General features: G+C 36.6%; 2 protein-coding genes across 7 annotated transcripts in view; one reads left to right on the forward strand and one right to left on the reverse strand.

Annotated features, from left to right (window-relative positions):
- The first annotated feature begins 3,806 nt into the window (after positions 1-3,806).
- The window catches only part of LOC136031787 (coiled-coil domain-containing protein 93-like), a 119,849-nt gene continuing 96,295 nt past the window's right edge, over positions 3,807-27,360 (forward strand). The window contains exons 1-2 of one of the 6 annotated variants that reach the window (XM_065711570.1): positions 3,885-3,917; positions 7,068-8,002. Coding sequence is in view for 4 of the 6 variants with exons in the window: in XM_065711563.1 (XP_065567635.1) it covers positions 7,781-7,940 (160 nt within the window). In the remaining 2 variants the exon portion in view is untranslated. Of the gene's footprint in view, positions 3,918-4,416; positions 4,487-7,067; positions 8,003-27,360 lie in introns of those variants that run through there. The other 5 variants (XM_065711569.1, XM_065711565.1, XM_065711564.1 and 2 more) reach the window with 5 other exon arrangements.
- Positions 15,514-27,360, reverse strand: part of LOC136031789 (uncharacterized) — a 32,562-nt gene continuing 20,715 nt past the window's right edge. Inside the window, exon 5 of the mRNA XM_065711575.1 lies at positions 15,514-16,124. Coding sequence (XP_065567647.1) covers positions 15,939-16,124 — 186 coding nt within the window. The 3' untranslated portion in view covers positions 15,514-15,938. The remainder of the gene's footprint in view (positions 16,125-27,360) is intronic.

Below are 27,360 nucleotides of genomic sequence, written 5' to 3' on the forward strand. Positions count from 1 at the left end.
TATGTGGTATACCAGACAAATACATTAAAGTGATTTGTGCTATGTACGAGAATAATACTGCTGCGGTTAAGGTAGGAAATGAGCTTAGTAACTGGTTTTTCATTAAGTCATGAGTTAAGAAGGGTTGTTTTCTATCTCCCTTACATGGATCATTTTGATGGACTTCGTCGTAGGGATCACAGGAAAGGCAATTGGAGACCATGGAATCAACTGGGGAGGAAAAGTGTTCCTGGACTTAGATTATGCTGATGATTTAAGCATATTAGGTGAAAGTGTGAACAAAATGAGTGAATTTTTAAAGGTTTTACGAATTCAGGGTGCTAGAATAGGTGTTAAAATTAATGTTAAGAAGACTAAGCCACTAAGGCTAGGAATAAGTGAAGATGAAAAGGTGACATTGGGTAACGAAAAGATTGATCAGGTGGGTTCTTTGCTTACCTTGGTAGTATTATTAGTAAAGATGTTAAAAGTACAACAGCTACTGCTCTGGGTGTTTTTTTCACAGTTAGAAAAAAATTTCGAGGAATAGAAAGATAAGTCTGCAAACCAAGAATAGAATATTGGAAGATATAGTGATGACAATGGTAAAATATGGATCAGAAGCATGGGTGCTCCAAAAAGCGGAAGAAAATTTACTAGATGTTTTCCAGAAAAGTTGTCTACGGACTGTTTAGGGTACCCGGCTGACTGATGTACGAAAATGTACGGGTGTACGGGTGTCAAAGTGGTCAAGCGGTATCAATACTATGTAGCTACATGCCTAGCAAAAGAGTGGCTAAAGTGTGGAGGTATCGACGAACTGGAGACCTGTCGGTTAATAATATTCTCTCGAATCGTTATGAAGAAAGAAAATCAAAGAATGTCAACCTAGGCTACGGCATTCCCGGCAAGCGATGCGTTGGATGATTTACTGGGATCTTCTTCGAAAAATTGGCAAGATGGACATATGTTTAAATGAAGACAATCCCTTGCAATAGGGTGCTGGAACGTCTGTTCGGTGAAATGTTTGAGGACCCAGACTTTCATAGCTGGTAAAATACATTACCTAGGCCTCGACATCTTCAGTGTATCAGATACAAGAATAAATGAGACACTAGAAAACCTAGAGATAGCAACACCAAATTCAGATAACTCTTTCTTATTTTATAACTCAGGACTCAAAGATGGTAGTGGCAGTGCAGGGGTTGGATTTATCCTTAACATTCAAGCACAAAAATCTCTAATAGAATGGAAGCCCGTATCATCTCGCCTTACAAAAGCTAGATTCCGATGCAAACTGTTTAGTGTTACAGTGTTTGCCGTCTACACACACACAAGGGTCAGCTCTGAACAAGCAATAGATACGTTTTACGCCGAACTCAACGAAGCTGTAAAAAAGACCCCAAACGTGACCCCCTCGTTATCGGTGGCGACCTCAACGCGCACGTCGGCAGCAGACAGCTAAACGGTGACAGGCACCTTCGAAATTACGGTTATGGCCAAAGATGCAAACGAGTAGCCAAATTGGCCTAATTTGCCCAAGCGAACAACTTTCTAATAGTAAATACACTTTTCAGACATTAACCCTTGCACGCAATTAACCTGGAGATCCAGAGATGGGAAAATATCTTCCCAGCTAAACTATCTACTCGTGTCGTCACGTTAGAGAAGCTTGATCCACAACTCAGAGCCTACAGAGAACCTGACACAGGTTCCCAGTGCGGTTTGGATCACACCTTGGTTACAATGTCTATAAAGATCAGGCTAGTGGCTCGTAAACGGAAAGAACTCCTAAAAAGATTTGACGTTGCTCGTCTTAAGGACCTGGCAGTAGTAGAGCAATTCCGTCATCAGCTTTCAAATTGGTTCATTACCCTCAAGCATGAACACTCAAATGAGTCTTCTGAGGACGGGAACTCGAGCGCATCGTTGGTTAGCGAAGATTGACAAAAGTTCCGAAATACACTCCAGGAATTAGCTCTCGAAAATTTTGGAAGAATGAAGCGAAAGCGAAGACGGTAGATGTCCAATGAGACATTCCGACTTGCAACAAAGAAAAGTATGTTACCATCAGGCCACTCAGCTGAATTCAAATAGCTACGCAAGCTATGCCACCAGTCAGGCAGAAAAGACAGAAGGAAGTACTAGGATAATATGACAGTGGAAATGCAAAAAGCAGCTAGCCTGTCTGATACTAGGAAACTGAACCAGCTGCTTAAAGAGTCAACTGGGAAGACCTCAAAGGACATGGCCTCTGTAAGAGATAAACACGGTAATATCCTAACGACTCCTGACAAAGCTGTTGAAACGTTGGAAGCGTCATTTCCAGAAACTCCCAAATCCCCAAGTGGACCTTTCATCACCTGCTCCTAATTTTCAAGTGACCCAACCTCCCCCACCTCCTTCATAAGCACTCATTAGCCAATACACAGGAGTCAAAATAGACACCCTGACAAAGAGAGAATTCTGGTAGCAATAGAGAAGCGGAAGAATAAAATAGCGCCGGGAATCGACGCCATACCAACAGGTTCTCACAGACGATTGGAGAGTTCAATTATCATCCCCCTGTACAAAAAGGGGATAAATCCGGATGCAAGAACTACCGGGGGATATCACTCATAAGATTGCTGTCAAAATATTCACCATGATTCTACTCAACCGCATCAGCTCAATGAGAAACGCGATCACACGCCAAAACCAGGGGAACTTTTGGCCAGGAATGGGCCGCATAGTCGGACACCGCATGAAGCACAATCAGATTACTATAGCCGTCTTCATAAATTTTATGACGGCCTCACAAAAATCCAGATCTTTAAAGAAACGGTCCCCTCCCTATTATTTTACAAATGAGAGACATGGCCCCTGAAAGCAGCGGATGTTCATGCTCTCAAAGTGTTCGACCACTTTTACCTGAGACAAATCCTCGGTGTCTCCCTCTGAGATATAATTAGCAATTTCAAAGTTCGTAGACGATGTCACCTAAAGCTTAACTTTGAAGCTCTAATAAAAAATATCACCACCTAACTTGGTTTGGCCATGTTTATCGGAGGTTAGATGAAACCCTCACTAAAAAAGCGCTATACTGCATATCCCTCACATACTAGAAGAAGAAGCGGGATAGACAAGTCAAGACCTGGCTTAATACTCAAGGTGGACTTAGAGCCAATTGGTGGTTTCACATGACATTGCCAAAATTGGGACAAGAAGTGGCTTGAAATATGTGCACCATATACACACGACCAATCGGCTTGGCAATCAACCGTCTGCCAGATTATAGTGCCAGAGAGAGCTGAAAACCTTGAGTCCTAAAACAAGTACAATTACATATATGAAGGCGCTTCCACCTCTTAAGCCCCTGTCTCTTTACGCTAAAGTTTGACTTTGTTTTCAATTCTTTCAGAAAGACTTCATAAATATTGGGGCCGTTTACTCAGCAAGGGATTCAGAGGGTGCTACCATACTGGACTAATTTTTGCCTTTTTCAGTGTTGTTCTTTACTTTAAGTTTAAAATACTTTTTTAAAATTTTATATCTGTTTGTTGATCAGATCATGCCGGAAAATCCGGCTTCCTCATAGTGGTCTCAGGCACCATCCCCTGTCCCCACTCTGCACCCACCGGCACTCTTTCATAACAGGTGATTGAAAATTAGAAAAATCTTAATTTTCTTATTAAACAACTGTTGTATTTTAGGAGTCGTTCTTAAGGAATTGGGACAAAAATCAAAACTTTAGCGTAAACTGGTCTTGAGCAGGGACCAGGCCCTTTCATATACGTAATAATGCGCCTTTTTGTTGTTGTAGAAAGAACTTTTCGCAGAATTGACAATTTTAAAGAAGATAGCAAAAATTTTGAAAATCGTACATGATATTTTTATTTTATTTTTAAGTACGAAAAGTCAACAAGCATAAAATCATCGGCAGTGAAATTAAATCTGAGGTAGTTTGAGTTAGGTATTAGTAAATGGTAGTGTTTGGGTACTTTTCACATCTTGTAGCGTAACAAGTGAATTTTTACATACTGGGGGCTATGTAATTTTTGTTGTCAATGTTGTAATAAGTACAAATGAAAATATTTGTGAAATAATTCGTCTTCAATAAAAAGAAACTGAGGCAGTAGGCTTTAGTATCATACAGTTAGGGAAGGGGAAACTATCTAAACTCCTGTTTTTAGTGATAACCAGCCTAGGTTTTGAAAGAACTAGTGATATTAAACTGAATATTTAACATGAATGATATTAGTTGCTGAAAGTTCTGAAATTCAAGATTATTTTTCACTATCATTTTTTTTTAATGTTTTACAATTTATAGCCTTTTTTTAGATGAATTTCTGCTCATTATTGATTGCCAAAGTTTCAAGATTTTCAACATGTTGAAAATTCTAGGCAAGCTGTTTTCTTCTATATTTGAAAAGGACTAGTTTAGGAAAATGCAACCAGAATCAGTTTAGGAAAATGCAACCAGGACTAGTTAAGGAAAATCAATTCAGGGTCAAAAAACATGTTCTGGGTAGGTATTTCCAAGCTACTATATTAACACTCTTCTGATTTTTAAGTCTTAGACTTTAGATTTGCCAGTAAAATTCTAGTTAATTGACTTCTTGCTATCTTGGAAAGGGTTTAGGTTAGGAAAATGAAACTTTCAGGGATGGGTCTACAGGATAAAGTATGTCCCAGGAAGGTATTTTAAAGTACCCATCTTCACTCCTTCTCCCTCTAGAGGCCCTAAAATTTGACTATATGACATGTCTCTACCTATTGAAATTTTGACAAAACAACATTTTACCTTAATTTTCAGTTACTAGTTGCTTTTTCTCTGCCTTTAGTTCTGAAAATGTTATTTGAGTAGAATTTTGAGTCATATCAATGTTTTTTTTTCAAAATTTAGGAAATGTATGTGCATATCTCTAAAACCTTATAAAATGGAATTGAGCAAAGTTATGAAGCTGAAAAAATTTTTGTTGTACTTCAATTAAGCAGAAGATCTATTTTGCAAGGTTTCACTTTTATAACACACATATTTTTAAAGGTCAGCGCCCTCTAGAGGGAGAAGGAGTGGAGGTTGTTGCTTCAAAATACCATCCTGGGACATACTTTAGTCTGTAGATTCATCCCTGAAAGTTTCATTTTTCTAACATAAACCCTTTCTGAGATAGCAAAAAGTCAATTAACTAGAATTTTACCAATTTGCCTACTTGACATATTGTAGCCTATACCTATTAGAATTTTGACAAAAACATTATGCCTTCATTTTCCATTTCTTTTCCTTAGATTTTTAGTTTTTAAAATGCAAGTCCTGTTCATTTATTATAGTTTTGAGCCATACCAATGTTTTCTTTTAATTTAGGAAATGTATTCATAGATCTTCTTCTTTGGAAAAACATCACTTAGAGTCTAAAGATAGTTTCCTTTTGGCTTCATAAACAAAAAATTCTGCAGGTTTATTTCTTTCAAATAATCATACTACTCTTTTCAATTATACTTCCACTTAACCAAACTGAAGCAGGTTTCAGGGTCATGTCAACCACTGTAAACCATGTCATTCCACATTAGAAAACAAATGATCTCCTAGAATAGTATTATTTTGTTGTTTCCTAGCAGCTTGATGTTAAGCACTTCACTTGTGTCAGGGTTTATTTAAAATATTGAAAATATTTCTTCTTTTATTTGGCAACTTTGAAATACTATTGCAGCTAAAGATGAGGTGTTGTGTAGTCTCAGGGACTAAAGAGCAAAATCTATAATTTTAGTCCCCTCTTTTTTTCCAGTCATATTCTTCTTTCTTCAGGATCAATGTATCATTTTGAATTCAGAATTATTGGGTATTTTCTTCATGTGATGGAAAAATGAGTACTAGCTGTGGTAGATTCTTCTTGGGAATTCTTCTACAAATTGCTTCATGTGGAGTTTTTGATTTTAATGATGGGTCTATGTGGAAGTCTATTGTTTTATTTGCAAGTAAATTGGCTACCTTGTTATGTTCAATACTTTGGTGACTTGGCAAATGATGTAAATAAAGCTCAACATTTCTTTCTTGAATATTCCATTTTAAATTGAATTTTCAGACACCAGAGTTGATTGGAAGTCTGTTGGGGAGGAAGAAGAGTCATTAAATTCTATTCATAAGTACTTCTACCAGAACAACACATCAGTTCCTAAAACAAATGTGACAAGAAGTAAGAGATGGATTTGTAGTTTTATGTTTTTATGAGCTTTACAGCCTTTGTTGAAGGGGATTGAAGATGTGGTATTATCCATATCAACATATCAACTGCTAGGATGGTGGAATTCATTCTACAAACTTAATAAAGATTTACAATCAAGTTTATGTGTGTCTATGTTTGATTGGTATCTGGCATTTATCCCCTCCCCTTCCCCTGCAAGATACCCTCCTGAAGAAAATACTCTCCTGGAAAGTACCCTCCATCCACCTTGCAGAAAATTTACCTTCCCTTGGAAAGTACCCCTGGTCAATATTCCCCATAAAAAAACTGGAAAATACCTGCCCTGGAAAATATCCCCCCCCTGTGACTGGCTAGTCTCCAATCACTTTCAAATTGGAGTATAAAAAAGACTGATAAATGAAGTGACTGGTGGGAATGCTGAAATTGGAGGGGAAGTACACCTTGAAGGGTTCATCCCTGATGATAACTCTGGAATTGCAAATAAGTTTAATAATTTTTTCTCCAGTATTGGTATTAAAGTACAAAATAGTGTAAAAAATAAATGCCATTAGGTTGAAGAATACATTATTTGTGATAATAGAGGTGAGAGTTTGAATAAGCCTTTGATCTGTGTACAAGTGATGAACCACTTAATATAATAAAATCTCTGAAATCAAATTCTGTGGGAGTGGATAGCTTATCTTTTTGAGTGTTTAAGGCAATAATGCATTATTTTCTGCCATTTCTGCTTTTTATTGTAAACCATTCACTTGAAAAGGGGATTTTCCCTGATCTGCTAAAAGTTAAAAAAGTGATGCAACTTCATAAAGGTGGCCCTAAAAAGGAAATTGAGAATTAGAGGCAGATGTCAATTTTTCCCTTGTTTTCCAAATTATTAGAAAAAGTTCTTCATAAATGTCTATATAGTTTCTTGCAGGGTAATGGTTTGCTCAGTGAGACCCAATTTGGATTTTGCAAAGGGCACTTGATGACAAATGCTTTAAAACAACTTATGGAATCAGTTAACTGTGGTATGAACAGAGGTCAAACATTGTTGTCTATATTTACATATGTTTGCAAAGCATTTGATACAGTTAATTTTCAAAGTCAGATAGAGTTGATAGGTGTCTGCTAAAAGTGCTTAAAGTGGTTTGAAAATTATCTTACAGGGAGATCCGTCAAACTATTATTGAATGATGTGTGCTCAGCAGCATTTCCAGTGATGTGTGGAGTACCACAAGGTCCAGTGCTAGGTCTGCTTCTTTAGCTCATCTATGTTGATATCATGCATCTTTATTTGAAAGATGTGTGTCTTATCTCGTTTGCTGATGATACTATTCTAACTGTTTTTGCCTCATCTGTGAAGGACCTGGTGATAGAAGCAAATCTCACATTAGAAAGGCTGGAGATTTCACTTCATTAGTCTATTGAGTGTAAAAGTTTGCTAAGACATTTTTAATGGCATTCTGTAGATTTAGTATACTGTTGGATGTGTCTGGCTAGGTAACTTTATGTGGTAATCCAGTTCAGAAAAATGATCATCTCTGCTGCCTTGATTTTTGTCTTGATTTCCATCTGGCATGGAAATGTCACAGTGATGCAATTTCATCAAAAATTGCCTGTGGGGTAGGCATACTTCTATGTCTACAGCACTTACTCCCTCTAAGAATGCTTCTAAACATATATTATTTGTGGTTTATCAATATATCTCCTACAGTGCCTCCTATGGAGTAGTAACTTCTTATACAATTATAGAAGAGTGCAAGTTCTGCAAAATAAAGCTGTTAGAACAATCAGTAGGTATGCATAGGATGTACATGAGACCTGTGCTTGTTTTAGGTCACTGAAGCTCCTTAATGTAGGTAAGATAAGAGATTAACAAGCTGAAGTATTTGTTTTTCAGTGCAAGAATGGTTTAACGCCTGATGGTTTTCAGAGTTTTTTTTTTTTTTACCAAACTAATAGTGACCTGCGAAATTATGGTACTAGGCAAAGCAATAATATAGTTGTTGATCTGCATCATGGTACCAGGTCTTCATTTTCAATGAAACACCTGGGTCCATCTTTATGGAACTCCATTATTTATTTATTTATCTATCTTTTCATATATATATATATATATACATATATAGGTTATAGTTTATCTTTTTGGTTTATTTATATTAGTTTTAATTAAATAGTTGAGGTTTAAGTAAATAGTAGAGTTAATAGGTAAGTAGTGACATGGACTTTTGTGCAGGAGCAAACCCTCATCATTTTTCTCCAGTGCAATTTTTCTCCAGAAAAAAATCTCATATTTTTGATGTGTTTGAAAGTTTCTTTTGTGCCAACCCCCCAAACAAAAATCATGGTTACAGCCCAATTATTAATTTCTACCGCCACCCTCCCTTGTCTCTACTTTAGACCTAATTCTGTATTTATCTGATGGTTTAGTGAGAGCTGTGATGTTTTGGCATTAAAATGCACCCTTTAAGGTATCCTTGTCCTTCCCTAACCAAAAAACAATCATGGAACCTCATTTTATAAGTTTAAGTGCCTTTTAACTTTTGTTATTTGTCCATTGCTTACAGATAGTAATTGTTATTGGGAAACATACTGACATTTTTCGTGGGGGTGTTCTGCATGGGGAGGGGATTGTCAGGGAATTTTCAGTGGGAGGTAATTTTTAGGAGTAATTTCTGTTCAGTGGGGATGTATTTTCTACAGGGGGTATTTTCCGTGAGAGTGGGGGGTATTTTCTGCGGGAGGTATTTTTCAGGGATGGGTAGCCACCTAGAAACGTTTGATCACCTCTATGCAAAGGAAAGACCACATTTATTTAATCACATAAACAAGAACCTGCTAGACCTAAATCATATTTTGTAGGGATTAGCCTTAGATTGTTTTCCAAACCATAGGTGCATCATATCGTTTCACTAGGGGCATGACAAAATCAAAACAAAGGCATTTTTATGCCAATATTGCTCTTTTTTTTTGCAGGATTGGTGTTCTTTGGACTAATCTTGGAGGGAGAGGAGGTGTGTATTCCCTATATACCCCTGGGTCCAGGTATGTCTCCATATAAGAGGAGATGCATTAATTTCATACTTTAGGCAGTGCAATAATGCTTCCTAAATAAAGAGTGATGTGAGTGCAATCTATTATTATAGAAACTTTGAAAGGGGCTCATTCGATTGGAAATTGAATGGGTTAGTGTCCTGTTTAACAGTCAGAAGTGATTGGAGGGCAACCACCCCCCCACACCCATCATTTTCCCAAACGCATCTAATCAAAACTTTAAGGTAGCCATTTTGTTCAGTGTATTTGAAAGGTCTGGAAATTATGTCTTTGAGGATCACAACCCCCTAGAGCCCTCAGGGCAAGGGTTGTAAGTTATGCTTTGGGGGCATATAAGGTTTTTGTTGAAAGGTTGGTTGTATAAACCTTTGAGAGGGCTCATTGGATTGGTAATCATGCGTTCTAGTGCCCTTTTTAAGAGCCGAAATTATCAAAGCATACCCTCCTCCCGCTCACGTCGTATTTTCCCAAAATGAATCTGATGGAAATTTAAGTAAAGAGCAATGTGGACACTGTGTATTATTATTATTGTTTTTTTTTTAGACCAGGGCACTTTGTAAAGAAGGATTGTAGAAACTTCAAAAGGGGCTCATTCAACTGAAAATTGGAAGTTTTTGCCCTTTCAAATTGTCAAAAGTGACTGGAGGGCAGCAAGCCTCCCTCCTCTCATCCATCACTTCCCCAAATAGATACAATCAAAATTGAGATAGCCATTTCGTAAGTATATTTGAAAGGTCCAATAATTATGACTTTGGGGTTGACAACCCCCCTCCCATGGCTCTCAGGGAAAGGGCTTAATTTAAATTAGTTGCCCATTGTGAACATTTAACATTCTTAGGGGAAGTTTGGTTGTATAAACTTTGAATGTGGCTCATTCCATCGTTCAAAATAGTTTTTTGATTTCTATTTTGTTCAAATATTGAATCTTGATATCTGATGGTATCTTGATGTTCAAATATTAAGATTTTGTTCAAATCTTGAACAAAGTGGTTATTCTGTTCAATATCGTATAATAAGACCTTCGGGGTTGAAATAGCCCCCCCCCATAACCTTTGGACAAGGGTTTTAAGTTTTTCCTCGAAGGCATATAAGGTTTTTATGGAATGGGTGTTCGTATAAACTTTTAATAGGGCTCATTTGATTGGAAATTGGAAGTTTTATTGCTCTCCTTAAGAGTCAAAAGTGAATTGAGGGCAACCAGCCTCCCCTCCCATGACTATCAATTTCCAAAAAAAACATCCAATCAAAATTTTGAGACTTCTACTTCATTCAGCATTGTTGAAAGATCCTATTTGCTGACGTCAACCCCCTCACAGCCCCCAGAACAAGGGCTGTAAGTTAGGTCATTTCTTCACTGTTTAATTATAGTATATGTTATTGAGAAAGGTATGTATGCTGACCTTTACTTTCCAAAAAGACAAAGGGCATGCAGGTAAACATGGCAGAGAAGGTTGAGGGGAGTGTTGAACTAAATCAAAACACGTTATGTGTATACGGGCTGTCAAAAGGGCGTAACGCGGGAATGACTGAGTATATTAATTTGGAACTTTCAGTAAATGATAAGGGAAATGATCAATTGACCAAAAAGGTAATATCTGTACGCTACTACTGCTACTACAACTACCGCCATAACTACTACTTCCAATGCTGTTCCTACTACCACATTACTACATTTACAATACAGAAGGGGAATTTAAACGAAATCGAAAGTTCCTACTACCACATTACTACATTTACAATACAGAAGGGGAATTTAAACGAAATCGAAAGACACAATGTGCATGCACATTGTCACTAGAGCGTATTTCAAGAAGAGACTTGAGTATTAAGTTGGAACTTACTGAAAATGCTTAAAGGGGAAGATGAATTGACCAAAAGGCAATATGCGCATGCTATTAGTAGTGCTACTGCTGCTGCTACATTTACTGCTACTACTACTGCTGCTACTTCAAATTTTACCTCTATTGCAATTAATTGTAAGGCTAAGATCATTAAGATTAAAATCACTAAAGTACATAAATATACACGGCATCAAAAGGATATATCAGCAATGTTGTAGAAATGGCTAGTTGTATTAAGTTGAAACTTCAAGGATTTGATGAGAAATGATGTTCAAATCACCAAAAGGCAACACATATACTGTTAATACTACCACTGCAGTTACTGTAACTAATGACGCTAAGGGCAATAAGGTGAAAATTTTTGGGAATGTTTAGGGGGAGTTTCACTTAAAAGAAAAAAAAAATGTATACATGCAGGTTTTCAAAAGGGCATATAAGCAATATCATTGGCAGTGATGCTCTATAACAGCTAGAATTATCCCTATAACTTTAAAAGGAGCTAATTTGATGTTAAAAGTTCTAGTGCCCTATTTAAGAGTAAAAAGGAGGGCAAGTAGCCTACTTGCAAGTAGGAGGGCAGTGGAGGGCAAGTAGCTCTCCTCCCAAGCCTATTCATTTTCCAAACACATTCAATCAAAATTTGACACATCCATTATGTTCAGCATAGTAGAATAGTCTAGCAGCTTTGTCTCTAGAGATAATGGGTATGTCAACCCCACATTTTATGCAATTGGCACATTATGCTTTAAAACTAAATGTAAAGGCACTGTGTGTGTGGCTGCCAATAAGAAACCTCAGCAATATATCGAGAGCGGCTGGGGGCATTAATTTGAAACTTTCGGGGCTACTACTGTTATTACTTCTGCTCTTACTGTTTAAATAAATCAAAAAAGAGTGTAAGTGTATCCAGTTTGTCAAAGCGTATGGATAGAATTTTTTGGGAATGATATTAAGTTTTATTTTTCAGGTCAACTTGAGGAGGTATAAACTTAAATTAAACAATACTATTCTCTTCAGAATTAAAAATTATTGCAAAATTTTTCTCCAACATGAAAATAGCAAGCCCAGCTATGGATTCTTAAAAAAAAATGGAAAAGATATAAAATAATTTTTTCCACGAAAAAGACTATGTCAATAGAAAACGAACAGAAATTGGTTTGAAAAATTTTCCACAAAACAAGTTTTTCAATGAAAAGTAAAGTGCACTGTTAAGCCAAAAATGAGCAAAAAAAAATCATCAGCATATTTAGTAAGATTAAGAATAAGACTTGTGATCAGTAAGATATTATTAAAGGAATGTTACTAAATGATTCAGTGCTAACGATTATAAATTAATGAAATCAAAGCATGGCTCTCCAAAATAAAAAAGAGGATAGAGAAAATTCACATATTTTTAAATATGTTCCATTTTCAACAAAAATGATATTTAAGAACTTCATAGACTGAATCAAAATCTCAGTCAAATATCAAGCAATACAGGCAAACCACATAGTGCAGTACACATTATAAACAGTTCCTCCAACATATGATCATTCATTAACTTTAAAAGAAATTAATTTGAAAAACTTTTTCCACAAAACAAGTTTTTCAAAGAAAAGTAGTTCTACGCTTGGAAAGTCCTTTGACTATATTTCTGCTCATTTTTGGCTTAGTGGAGCTCTTTACTTTTCTTTGAAAAACTTGTTTCGTGGAAATGTTTTTCAAATTAATCCTTAAAAAAGATACTCCCAAAGGATCCCTCAGAAAAAATAAAAGGATTTTGGTATAAAATGCTACTTTACTAGTATTAGGTCCTTTGAATAGTTCATCACATTGTTTTAAAGGTATTTGCTGTTTTGCTTCAATGACAGCCACATTATTAGAAATGTTTCATTGAACATTGTTTGATTATCAAATTAACATTGTTTTATTAATAGTTTATAGGCTTACCATGAAAATTTACCATGTTAGCCTTTCCCTCCTCATCAGAGAGACTACCTGTACAAATATATGTACATATTAGTCTTTTTATCAATTTTTGGTTTGTGCTTCCATAAATTATATTACTTTTACTACCATAGCTAGGGGTAAATTGCTCAGATTCATAGATGAGAGCTATGAAGTATTTCTAGGACCATTTAGGTTCAGAAGAGTGCATTTCGAGACTTTTTAATTTCGAGACTTACCTTCAATATTTATGCCAGTTCATGTTTGAAAAATCTTGAAATCCTTTCATCTTTCATCCTTGCTCCTCCCCTGTAATTTTACTGCAATTCATGGTAACTCAAAGAAATCTTAGCAGCACATCAGCTCTCCAAAAATATGTCATAATTTCAACTGAATTTGTTCAGTTCAAGTTTGAAATAATATCGTGTTAAGTATTTGAGCAACCTGTCTGGTCTAAATTGGAAAATATAGGTAGTACTTAGAGCTATTTTTATCTCCTAATGACTAAAGAAGGTTTGTCTTGCATTTGCTAGATATTTAGTATTAATAATATATTTCGTAATTGAGAGTTGGAACTTTTCTCCTCTGAAGATTCCTTTGCCATAGACAGTGTTAGAATACTGTTGAGCACGTTTTTTGAAAATTGCGGTTTGAAGAATGTTGTCTTTTCATCAATTGCCAATTTAAATACTCTTCAAGAATTTTGGGTCAGTGGAAACCTAACCGGTAGAGCCTCTGATAAAACACTGCGGAGTTTCCAACAAATGCATAAAGAAAAAAGATCTGTCACCCTTTAAAAAGACAAAAATGAAGTAATCCTGTCTGGTTCCAGAAAAAACACTAAGCTGAAGATGCTTTACCATAGCTGTAACAAAAATGCTAATATCTGTATCCCTTGCAGATGCTTTACCATAGCTGTAACAAAAATACTAATATCTGTATCCTTTGCAGATGCTTTACCATAGCTGTAACAAAAATACTAATATCTGTATCCTTTGCAGATGCTTTACCATAGCTGTAACAAAAATACTAATATCTGTATCCTTTGCAGATGCTTTACCATAGCTGTAACAAAAATACTAATATCTGTATCCTTTGCAGATGCTTTACCATAGCTGTAACAAAAATACTAATATCTGTATCCTTTGCAGATGCTTTACCATAGCTGTAACAAAAATACTAATATCTGTATCCTTTGCAGATGCTTTACCATAGCTGTAACAAAAATACTAATATCTGTATCCTTTGCAGATGCTTTACCATAGCTGTAACAAAAATACTAATATCTGTATCCTTTGCAGATGCTTTACCATAGCTGTAACAAAAATACTAATATCTGTATCCTTTGCAGATGCTTTACCATAGCTGTAACAAAAATACTAATATCTGTATCCTTTGCAGATGCTTTACCATAGCTGTAACAAAAATACTAATATCTGTATCCTTTGCAGATGCTTTACCATAGCTGTAACAAAAATACTAATATCTGTATCCTTTGCAGATGCTTTACCATAGCTGTAACAAAAATACTAATATCTGTATCCTTTGCAGAAGCTTTACCATAGCTGTAACAAAAATACTAATATCTGTATCCTTTGCAGATGCTTTACCATAGCTGTAACAAAAATACTAATATCTGTATCCCTTGCAGATGCTTTACCATAGCTGTAACAAAAATGCTAATATCTGTATCCCTTGCAGATACTTTACCCTAGCTGTAGCAAAAATACTAATATCTGTATCCTTTGCAGATGCTTTACCATAGCTGTAACAAAAATACTAATATCTGTATCCTTTGCAGATGCTTTACCATAGCTGTAACAAAAATACTAATATCTGTATCCTTTGCAGATGCTTTACCATAGCTGTAACAAAAATACTAATATCTGTATCCCTTGCAGATGCTTTACCATAGCTGTAACAAAAATACTAATATCTGTATCCCTTGCAGATGCTTTACCATAGCTGTAACAAAAATACTAATATCTGTATTCTTTGCAGATGCTTTACCATAGCTGTAACAAAAATACTAATATCTGTATCCTTTGCAGATGCTTTACCATAGCTGTAATAAAAATACTAATATCTGTATCCTTTGCAGATGCTTTACCATAGCTATAACAAAAATACTAATATCTGTATCCCTTGCAGATGCTTTACCATAGCTGTAACAAAAATACTAATATCTGTATCCCTTGCAGATGCTTTACCATAGCTGTAACAAAAATACTAATATCTGTATCCCTTGCAGATGCTTTACCATAGCTGTAACAAAAATACTAATATCAGTATCCCTCGCAGATGCTTTACCATAGCTGTAACAAAAATACTAATATTAGCATCCCTCGCAGATGCTTTACCATAGCTGTAACAAAAATACTAATATCTGTATCCCTTGCAGATGCTTTACCATAGCTGTAACAAAAATACTAATATCTGTATCCCTTGCAGATGCTTTACCATAGCTGTAACAAAAATACTAATATCAGTATCCCTCGCAGATGCTTTACCATAGCTGTAACAAAAATACTAATACCTGTATCCGTTGCAGATGCTTTACCATAGCTGTAACAAAAATACTAATATCTGTATCCCTTGCAGATGCTTTACCATAGCTGTAACAAAAATTCTAATGTATATATATCCCTTGCACCGGAAGCGTTATAACAGAAAAGAGTGAGGTTAAAATAGAATCCACAATCTTAGGGTTTTGTTGTAAAAACATAAGATGGTTTTAATTGCTTCTTTCTTTTGAGACCAATTGGAGCTTGTTAGTTTCCTAGTCTCTGACGTCCACCTCTTGTCATAACAACAAAAATGGTAAAATAGATGTATTCATTCCTCACAAATGCCTTTTTCGAAACACTATTTTCAAAAATTCTAGTTTTCTCTTTCTTTTCTCTTTCTTAATACACATACTAGGTTCACTGTAGACTTGCTATTGAAGTTTTAACTTGTTCCTTTTAATTTTCTGTCATTTCTCCTTATAATAAATCGCTGTAAACCACGCAATTGTTATTAACTCATAAACAGGCAGTAAAAATAAAAGGAGTTTTTGTGTCATTAGTGTTTTTGCACAATAGTGGTAGAAAGAATAAACTTTGCAAACTGCTACAATCAAGAAGTTGGCTGTGGTCATTAAGCTGATGACCAAAGTAACCTAGAAAAAATAGCATGTTAGACACAAAAATACAGTTAGATTGGAAAATGTGACCCTAAAAAAATCTTTTGTGTGACAATTTAGTTGTTTCTATTTCTATTTGAGGAGGGGTTAGGGGGTTAGGTTAATAGGAGAGTTTTTTTTTAATAAAACTCCTATAGAGAGCGAATAGAAGGGGGAAGAGAGTATCACGGGGGAAGTTTTTTTCAACTGAAATTAAGGAGCAACATTAAACCTTAAAATGAGCGGAAATTATTACATATTTGAGAGGGTTTGTCCCGTCCTCTATGCCTCACTCTTTACGGTAAAGTATTTTTAGTAATTTCAAAAGAGCTATTTATTCTAATTAAACGGACTTTATGATTCGGAAGTCATTCTTAAAGAATTGGAACAAAATTTAAACTTTAATGTAAAGAGCGAGGTATTGACGAGGGGCGAACCTTCATATACATAGTAAAAATATACCAGTGTAGAAGTTTGTTACGTAAGTTAATTTGTAAGTTGCGTATATTTATCACTAATGAAAACGTTCGTAAATAAAATTAAAAGTTCTAGTAGCCTTTTTAAGTAACCAAAAAAGTTGTAGGGCGACTAGGCCCCCTCCCCCGCCTCTTTTTTCTCGAAGTCGTCCGATCAAAACTTTGAGAAGGCCATTTAGCCAAAAAAAGAAAAATTAATATGCAAATTTTGTTTCAATTAGTCATGTACAGTGAGCCAAAATCAAAACCTGCATTTCAAAAATGTGCAGAATTTAAATATAAAAAAACAAGTTTTTTTTTTTTTTAAACTGAAAGTAAGGAGCGACATTAAAACTTAAAAAAAACAGAAACTATTTCGTACATGAAAGGGACTGTCCCCTCTTCAATGCCCCACTCTTTACGCTTAAGTTTGACTCTTTCTCACAACTCTACTTTTTTAAAGCAATAAAAACTTTAGCGTAAAGAGTGGGGCGTTGAGGAGGGGACAGCCCCTTTCATATACGGAATTATTTCTGTTCGTTTTAAGTTTTAATGTCGCTCCTTACTTTCAGTTAAAAAAAGGATGTTTTTTGTTGTTTAATAACTAATAAAGATAAGTTGATTTTTACCAATATACCAACATTGAAAAGATCCTAGGAATTTTCGCAGCATCTATCGTTTTTAATATTTTAATAATGAAACAGCATAAATCTTCAAGGCATATTTCCGTTTCAATAAATTGCAAATAACATTACTCTATTTAATGGAGTGATCCTTGGCGTCAATTCATAAAGATTTAGGAGGACGGGTAGCAAAACATATTTTCAAAATCTAGAGTTAGGAGGGGCAAGCGATTTCTTTCATTTTTTAACGAAAATGACAAAAAAAAACATTTTTCTAAGAAAATACCCCCACAAAGGTATTTTTTGAAATCTAGAGAGAAAGGAGCATGAGGGGTGGGGATGACGCTCCTTCCTGCAATTAACTTCACTAGGGGTGGTAGCACTAAACGTATCTGTGGTTTTCTATGTTCTTTAAGTTTGGCTTCATTATTGATTTCAAGTTCTGTTTGTTTTGAAAATATTATTTATGTTTCATTTCTTCGTTCATAGTAATTTCGGCTCTAAGTTTAAAATCTGCTCCACTTTTCATCGAAGCACCAGTCAACACAACCTTCCAGAGCCTGGGGGCAAGTGTTTTAAGTTACGCCTGGGAGGTGTATTAGTTTTATGTAAAGAGTGTTCGTATAAACTTCAAAGGTGGTTCATTTGATTAGAATTTGAAAGTTCTAGTTCACTTTTTTAGAATTAAAACAGATCTGAGCGCAACTAGCCCCTCCTACCTGTTTTCCCCAAATCCATCCGGCACAAATTTTGAGATATCCATTTCTTTTTGATAGTTCAAACATCATACAGCAAAAACTCCGGGGTCTACACCCCCCCTCCCCCCGAGAGCCCAGGGGTAAGCGTTTTAAGTAATGCCTCGGATGCGTATCAAGTTCTTATCGGGTCGTTGTATAAACTTCGAAGGTGGCTCATTTGATTGTAAATTGATAGTTATAATAACCTTTTAAGAGTCAAAAGGGACCAGATTGCTACTAGCCCCCCCCCTCCTTCCCAACCTTCTTTCCCCCAAATGTACCCAACAGAATTTTTTTTATACCTATTTTGTTTAAAATAGACCAAAGATAATATAACAAAAACTCCATGGATAAAGTATCCCCCCTCCAGAATCTGGGGGCAAGAGTTGTAAAATGTGTCCTGGGGGCATATAAGGTTTTTATGGAAGGGTTGGTCGTATAAACTTCAGAGGGGGCTTATTTGATTGTAAATCAGAAGTTCTAGGGCCCTTCTCAAGATTCAAAAGAAATCGGAGGGCAAGTAGCCCCCCCCTAGGCCCTTTTTTCCCAAATGCATCCAATCAAAATTTTGAGATAGCTATTTTGTTTAAAATAGTTTAAAGATCAAATAACAAAACTCTGAGGTCGACACATCCCCCTGGAGCCCTGGGCAAGTGTTGTAAGGTATTCCCCGAGGGTATATAGGGTTTTAAATAAGGGGTGGCCGTATAAACTTCAAAGATAGCTCGTTTGATTGGAAATTGAAAGTTCTAGTCACCTCTTTAAGAGTCATCAAATTTAATCGGAGGGTATCTACCCCCACGCCTTTTTTCCCAAATACATCCGATAAAAAGTGATTGAGATAGCCATTTTGTTCAAAATAGTTTTAAATTACTCTAAATTAAATATTTTTTAATTAAAAATTAATTAAAATATTTAAATTACTCTAAATTAGGGGTTGAGAAATCCTTCATAGAACCCAGCACAAAAATTGTAACTCATGTAAGTTGTAGGTTCTTAAGAATCGAAAGTGATCAAAAAGTATCAATCCCCCCCCCTTGAGCCTTTTTTCTCCATATGCATCTGATTAAAATTTCAAAATAGCCATTTTGTTCAAAATAGTCTAAAATTCAAATTAGTGTTGCTTAGGGATTGAGAAATCTTCCCTAACCCCCAAGGCAAGGATTTTTACTTACGTAAGTTGCCCTTTATTGAATAAAAGGTTCTGTGGAAAGGTCGGTTGTGTTGACTTTGGAGGGGGCTCATTTGATCGGAAATTGAAACTTCTAGCTCTGTTTTAAGAGTCAAAAGGGTTTAATGTCCAATTAGCTCACCCCCCCTACTTTCCCAAAGGCATCCGGTCAAAATTTGGAGATAGCCACGTTCTTCAAAATAGTTCAAAGGCCAAATAACTATGCTTCCGAGGTTGACTCGCCTCCAAGCCCTGGGGAAATTGCTCTGAGCTACGGAACTTAATTATTGGTACTTTGATACATTGTCTACTTTGATACTTGGATTTAGTGATTTACGTGGTAACTTCGATATACGGTGCAAGGGTTGTAAGTTGTATAAGTTGCTTATTGTTCCTTTGATACTTTGTTTACATTGATGCCTTGTTAACTTCGATTCTTTCTTTACTTTGATTTTTCGGTACTTTAGTATTATTACTTTTATACTAGTCTTGATACTTCGATGAAAGTATGATGTCGGAAAAAAAATCTTATTTTGAAATAAGGAGTTTTTTAAAAACTGGAAAATTTTGCAATAAAAAAACGAACAAAAGTTAACTTAAAAAAAAACTTCCCGGATTTTTCCCAAATTCTTTCTGAAAAGCTTACCCTTATGTACTTCTTATGAATGGTGTCTTCACTACAAACATGAGTTTGGCTACTGCCTGTTTCCCAAACGGTAAAAGCATAATTCTCTTACTTAAATAACCAATTCACTTACATAGAATTATCATTTTCTTACTTAAGTGGCTACAAAGTTCTGCAAAATTAGTTTTTTTTTTTTATTCACTATCACCTAGACTGACACTATCGAGCATACCATGTAAATTAAAGAAGGACTTGGGACTTCGCAGCATCCAAACTTAGTCCTGTTTCCAGATATCTATCAGATAGGTTATCAAAACTCCATTGAAGACTAGCTATTGACGGCACGGATTTAACAAATCGTCCGCATAACAAAGCACTTATGTATCCATCCCTTTTGAAATGCAACTAATAGGTAGGCCAATCCGCGCAGAGACGCGTTGTTGCAGATAATCGGTGATGTGATGGCTCCTTGCTTTATCCAGACGATTACAGGGAGCTCACAACCCGAAAGTACATTTCCCAACTTCAAACGAACGTTATATATAATATAGTGGGAAATTACATCAAGACTAACACCATGGCTATCTAACTCTAACATGGCCTGCGAGTGGACAAAGGAACCAAAAAGATTCGTAATATCGTATGCTCCTAAAACCAGAGGGCTCCCAGATGCTTCTGTATCTCTGAGTATATTACAGAGGCTTCTAAGGGCATGGAAGCAACCTAAAGCTGACTGAAACCCGAACTGGAATGGTGGCATAATACACTTTTCTTTTAAGTGGTCAAGAATCAGAAGCTCAAATATCTTTGCGAAAACGCTTGACACAATCACTGGCCTATATGATGAACATGATGATTTTAGTTTATTCTTTTTCAGGTTTGGCCTAATCACTCCAATTCATAAACTGTCGGGAACGACACCAACAGTAAAAACCATTCGAAAAAGTAATGCAAGGTGGTTATAGAGGAGGTCACTTACGGCAATAAAATGCTCAGCATAAATATTGTCGGTGCCAGCCGAAATTTTCTTCTTTCTTCAACTCAACTTCCTTAATAGCAGACGGTGTCATCACAATAGAATTGGTTTTTTGATTAGAATCAAGCAACGAAACCGTCTCACTATCGAAAGCAATTTCTATATTGCTGTTGGGTTTTACAAACTGACTTTTAAAACGGGCAACCCACTCAGACTCTGGGATGCTCTCGGGATCCTCATGGTTCTACTTCTCAGAAAGAAGGTGAGGCCTCCAAAGGTAATTAGGGCATTTACAATCTTCTCGGCAGTAATCGACTTGACCGCTGCTAGATGCTCCTGCAGAGCATTCCTAAATATTATCTTAAGAATAAATCCGGACCGCATTTACAACCCCGATCCTTGGCCTCTCGCACTCATCCAGAGCCGCAACCACCACTTCGCCGTAACACAGGGCGACACTAGAACTGGGTTACAAGACCACCTGTATTTCTCAGTCTTGTAACGTATCCGCCTCACTGGAATCGCCCCCTTATCAGCACATTTCATTGCGTATATTATTTGCTCAGAGTACTGGTTTAGTTGTAACCTTAATTCATTTCCACTTAGGTTGATATTTGGCTGTAACAGATGGTATTGCACCTTCAGTTTCCCTAGGATTTGGCCGCAAGACTCGCAAAATTCTGGTACACATAAGTTACTCCACATCTTCTTCAAGAACCACTTGGGTTGAGAGTTATTAGCAGATCCCCACGACGGGTATCAAGACACATATAGGGAGATGGTCGCTGGTGGTTTGATCGTCCATTACTGTCACACATTGGACTGGGCTGCCTGAATACAGTACATGGTCCAGATTTGACGTAGTGCTAGCATGTGATATGTATGTGATATGTATGGAGCAATGTACCAAATTGCTCCACCAGCAATTCTTGAAGAGGAAGCTTCTCACAAACCCCGCCGTTTATGTTCCAGGATACAATTGAAATGTTCCCATTGCTGTTCATTTCTTGCAGAGTTAGCTATATTGTTACGGGTTTTCACGGACAACAATTTCTTATTTTCAGGGCAGCGGAGCGAATAGCAGTTATGCCTATTCGACTTGCAAGAGACACAGCTAAGGTCGTCTTCGCAGGGAGAATCGCGTGGGCTCATATGCCCCGCTGAGCAAACTGAGAACAAATCATTGTGTTCTTACAGTCTTTGGCCAAGTGGCCATCGGTATTTTGACACCTGTAACATCTCCTGGGAAGGAACAGAAAAGGCTCAACTCTGTGCATTTCGCATCCTATTTTTGATGGGTTTGCGATTGCGTAATCCAAGTCCGCTTGATCATGGAAGAAAACCTTGGAAGTCCGTGAGTCGCCACATTTTTCTGCCTTGCTACACTTATGAATAATAGACCACTGATCATTCTGAAATTCAGATGGGATATGCTTGATAATTATAACATATTGTTTTGACTTAATACTCACAGCTGCTTCTTGATCGGATGCCTTGAATGATCTTTTCAGCTAAGAGCTTGTTGTTTACAAGTACCTTAAAATCAGATCTATCTCGTCTGACCTCAGTCGTATTCTTATCCTGAGCTGGACCACATACGGAGTCATTTATGTTTTTTCTTGCTTCTGCCGTTGATAATGACTTAGTCGGATCGTTTTACCACTACTTAGTAGAGACTCAGTAGAGAAGAGGAGTGTTACCTCTGGGTTCTTTGCTAGACCTCTGATGGATACCAAGTACAGGACACTTGGTTCAACTTATCCTGGGTCTTATCAACTTTCTTGCACATTTCTTAAATTTTTGATACTACATACACTCCGGTCAATTCTGAGGGAGCTGGATTCTTTTGAAGATCGTAAATCACTAACTTTGGCAAGATTTTCATCCGGTCCTTCACAAATCTTGTCAACATTTTCCCTATGTCAGCAACATTATCCTCCTATTTTACATGTTGAATACATCGCTCATCATATCCGGATTCATCATACACCACTTTTTTTGCTTCCAAAATTACATCGTTTCCAAAGAAATGAACACACGATTTAATTAGCGAGTCCGATTTTACACCACTCTCCATTGAGCGATATAAATAGATATAGCGATATAAATAGCTCTGCGCTGTGCGATAATTTGCCCTCCATCATACAGCCGAGAGAATGTCCGTTTCCAGTCCCAAGTCGATATCATAAGAACCAGATTACAATAAGCGAAGGAAGCGTAGTTTCTTGCACCTGATCCCCCCAGTTAAGGGAGAAACCACTCCCGGCAGGTACAATGGTACTTGCGACAAAAACTGCCCTCTTCTGCTCGCTTATTAGAAAAAATTTAATACATTCAATTTATTCAGTTCTCCTATGAAAATCTTTTTAGTTAATAAGTCACTAAGTTCCAAAGGAATTTGCATTCAAATATCAAAACTATCTATTAGCCAACAAATGAAAATAATCCAATTATGAATGAATTTTCAATAAATGTCCGTAGGGAAATCATACAAGTTTAAGCTTACTGTATTAATAGGTTATATCCAAAAATAATGTGTTTACCAAACGAACTCTCAAATAAGACTCAAATATGCCCTTGGGCATAACTTACAATCCTTGCCCCTGGCTGTGAGGGGTTGTGTCCACCCCATAGACATTGATATATGATTTTTGGACTATAGATAACAAAAAGGCTATCTCACAATTTTATTGAATGCATTTCATGAAAAGCGGATGTCAGGGAGGTGAGGGCTACTTGCTCTCCATTACGTTTGACTCTAAAAAGGGAACTAGAACTACACATTTCCAATCAAATAAGCCTATTCTAAAGTTCACACGACCAACCCTTCCATAAAAACCTTTTATGCCCTGGGAATAACTTACAACCCTTACTCCCAGACTCAGGGGGATTTTGTTAACCCCAAAGGCCTTGTTATATGATCTTTGGACTACTTCAAATAAATTTTTATCTCAAAATTTCTGTCAGACGGATTTAGGAATATACGAAGGGGGGGGGGGGCTGAATGCCCTCCGATCACATTGTCTCTTAAAAACGGTACTGGAACTTCTGATTTCCAATCCAATGAACCCTCTGCAAAGTTTATACGACCACGCTTTCTATAAAAGCCTAATATGCGCTCGGTACATAACTTACAGGCCTTGCGCTGAGGGCTGTGGGCTGTTATCCTCGAAGACGTAATTTCCAAACCTTTCAACTACGCTGAACAGAATGGCTATCTCAAAGTTTTGATTGAAAGTGTTTGGGGAATGATGGGCCTGGGGGAGGGGCCTTGTTATGTTCGTTCTTTGGGCGTTCTTGTTGATGAAAACCTGTCTTTCAAACGTCACATTGATTGGATGAAAATGAAAATATGCAGGGGCCTCGGTATTTTAAAGAAACTTAAACTTGCTTTTCCTTGATCAATTTTGAAAATCCTTTTTCACTCCTTGATCTGATGTCAACCTTTCTTTCACTGTTAAAACCAATTTCTAAAGTTTGCAATAAAGCTAGAAACCTCATTCAGGGAACTAATCGTTCAGGAGTTATCCCATTTCTTGATCTCGAGTCACTGTATATTCTTTCGTGTGCATATTTTACTTATTTCTCAATTCATGGTGACCTCCCTCATCCCCTCAGTGTTCCTTTTAGTCTTTGTGGAAGGTCTAATTTTAATCCTTTAGTTGCGAGTCATATTGTGTGGAATAAATTGTCCAAATCAGCTCGAAGGTTCCACTCATTCGGTTTGTTCAAAAAATTATTCAAGATTCTTTGGCTTCTTAGAAGTTATTTTATCTATTTACTATATATATATATATATATATATATATATATATATATATATATATATATATATATATATATATATATATATATATATATATATATATATATATATATATATATATATATATATATATATATATATATATATATATCTATATATATGTATAAAGAAGTTGTCTGTGTGTGTGTGGGTCTGTCGGGTGACGTCATTTTTGTGTGTTGACTGACGTCATGTTTTCGATTGACGGAATTACAGACCGGGACATCGGGACACAAATGACGACCGGGACACCGGCACATCTATATATATAAAAATAAGTTGTGTGTGTGTGTGTGTGTGTCTGTCGAGTGACGTCATGTTCGTGTGTCGACTGACGTCATGTTTACCGGGACACAAATGACGACCGGGACACAGGGAATATAAATGACGACCAGGACATTAGTAAAAAAAAACTAAAAAAAAGGTAAAAATCTATATATATAAAAATAAGTTGTCTGTGTGTGTGTGTGTCTGTCGAGTGACGTCATGTTCGTGTGTCGACTGACGTCATGTTTTCGACTGACAAAATTACAGACCGGGACATCGGGACACAAATGACGACCGGGACATAGGGAATATAAAGGACGACCTGGACATTCAAAGAGAAAGCGACCGGGACACAAGGAATGTTCGATTAGCAATCACCATCAACAAAGCACCGGGACACAAATGACGACCGGGACACAGGGAGTATAAATGACGACCAGGACATAAGTCCAGGTCGTCAAAAAAACTAAAAAAAACTCAAAAAAAGGTAAAAACTACAAAAAAAAAACAAAACCAAAAACTAATAAAAAGGTAAAAAACTAAAAAAAAACTAAAAAAGAAAAAAATTTAAAAAAGGAAAAAAACTGAAAAATAAAGAATAAAACCAAAATTAAAAAAATAAAAATAAAAAAAAACTAAAAAGGTAAAAACTACAAAAAAAAACTAAAAAGAAAAAAGAAAAAAACTAAAAAAATAAAAAAAAAGTAAAAACCAAAAAAAAACTAAAAAGAAAAAAAGGAAAAACACAAAAATTTATTTCATCATGTACCAATTCAAAAACGAATGTTTATACAGACCGGGACACCGGGACACAAATGACGACCGGGACACAGGGAATATAAATGATGACCGGGACACAGGGACACAACTACAACGGGGACGCCGGGGGGCACAGGGGGATATATAAATGATGACGGGGACACAGGGAATGTTCGATTAGCAATCACCATCAACAAAGCTCAAGGGCAGTCATTAGAATCATGAGGTATAACTAAAAAAACTTAAAAAAGGTAAAAAACTAAAAACTAAAAAAAAGACCAATTCAAAAACGAATGTATAGACCGGGACACCGGGACACAAATGACGACCGGGACACCAGGACACAAGGAATATAAATGACGACCGGGACACTCAAAGAGAAATTACAGACTGGGACACCGGGACACAAATGACGACCGGGACACAGGGAATATAAATGACAACCGGGATACAGGGACACAACTGCAACGGGGACGCCGGGGGGCACAGGGGGATATATAAATGACGACGGCGACACAGGGAATGGTCGATTAGCAATCACCATCAACAAAGTTTAAGGGCAATCATTAGAATCATGAGGTATAGATCTGAATACGGATTGTTTTCCCATGCACAATTATATGTTGCATGTTCAAGAGTCGGTAAACCTGACAATCTATTTATATGCACAGACAATGGGACAGCGAAGAATGTTGTATATTCGCAAGTTTTACGTAGTTAAAAACATATATATATATATATATATATATATATATATATATATATATATCTATATATATATAAAAATAAGTTGTCTGTCTGTCTGTGGATCAGGTGACGTCATGTTTCTGTGTCGGCTGCAGGCTTGAGGCTGATAGAGAAAGAAAAAGCGTGCCGAGGAATCAAAAGAACAGCAAGGAAACAGGCTTGAGGCTGATAGAGAAAGAAAGAACAGAAAGCGTGCCGAGGAATCAAAAGAACAGCAAGGAAACAGGCTTGAGGCTGATAGAGAAAAAAAGAACAGAAAGCGTGCCGAGGAACTACCAGAGCAACGCGGAAGCAGACTTGCTGCTAAAAGAGAAAGTGAAAAAAGAAGGCGTGCCGAGGAATTACAAGAACAGCAAGAAATCAGGCTTGCTGCTGATAGAGAAAGTAAGAAAAGAAAGCGTGCCGAGGAATCACAAGAACAGCAAGAAATCAGGCTTGCTGCTGATAGAGAAAGTAAGAAAAGAAAGCGTGCCGAGGAATCAGAGCAACCTGAAAGTTATCGCCTGGCATTCAGGTACAACCCAGTCGATGATTATAGCTCGAGTAGATGTGTTCAAATCGGGACAATGTCTAAAATTTGTCCCTATTGCAAGGCCTTGAAATTCAATGGTGAAACAATGGGAATGTGTTGCGCCTCAGGAAAAGTTAAACTTCCTCTATTGGCTGCACCACCAGAGCCATTGAAGACGAATGAATGCTTGCCTGAAAAATTCTAATTTATGGGCACACGTAAAAATATTAAAATTAACTACAAATATGCGTGTCCGTTTGCAAAACGATGACTCTGGTCAAACATTTGAGATCAATTGCTGACAATTGGAAACGGAAAGCTCCCAGTAGACTCAATTTCAGGACGTATACAACTACCTGCTGATTTCTGTAATTTAGTGACGTCCAAAAATGAATTGATTGAAAAAGTATTTCCGAATATTCTAAAAAATTATAAAAATAATAAATGGCTAAGTGAAAGAGCGATTCTCGCACCCAAAAATATAGACGTCCACGAAATCAACAATATTGTTTTGACCAAGATTCGAGACCAGGCAGTCCTTTACGAGTCAGTCGACA

Source organism: Artemia franciscana, chromosome 10, assembly GCF_032884065.1.
Source record: "Artemia franciscana chromosome 10, ASM3288406v1, whole genome shotgun sequence".
Taxonomy (NCBI): Eukaryota; Metazoa; Arthropoda; class Branchiopoda; order Anostraca; family Artemiidae; genus Artemia; species Artemia franciscana.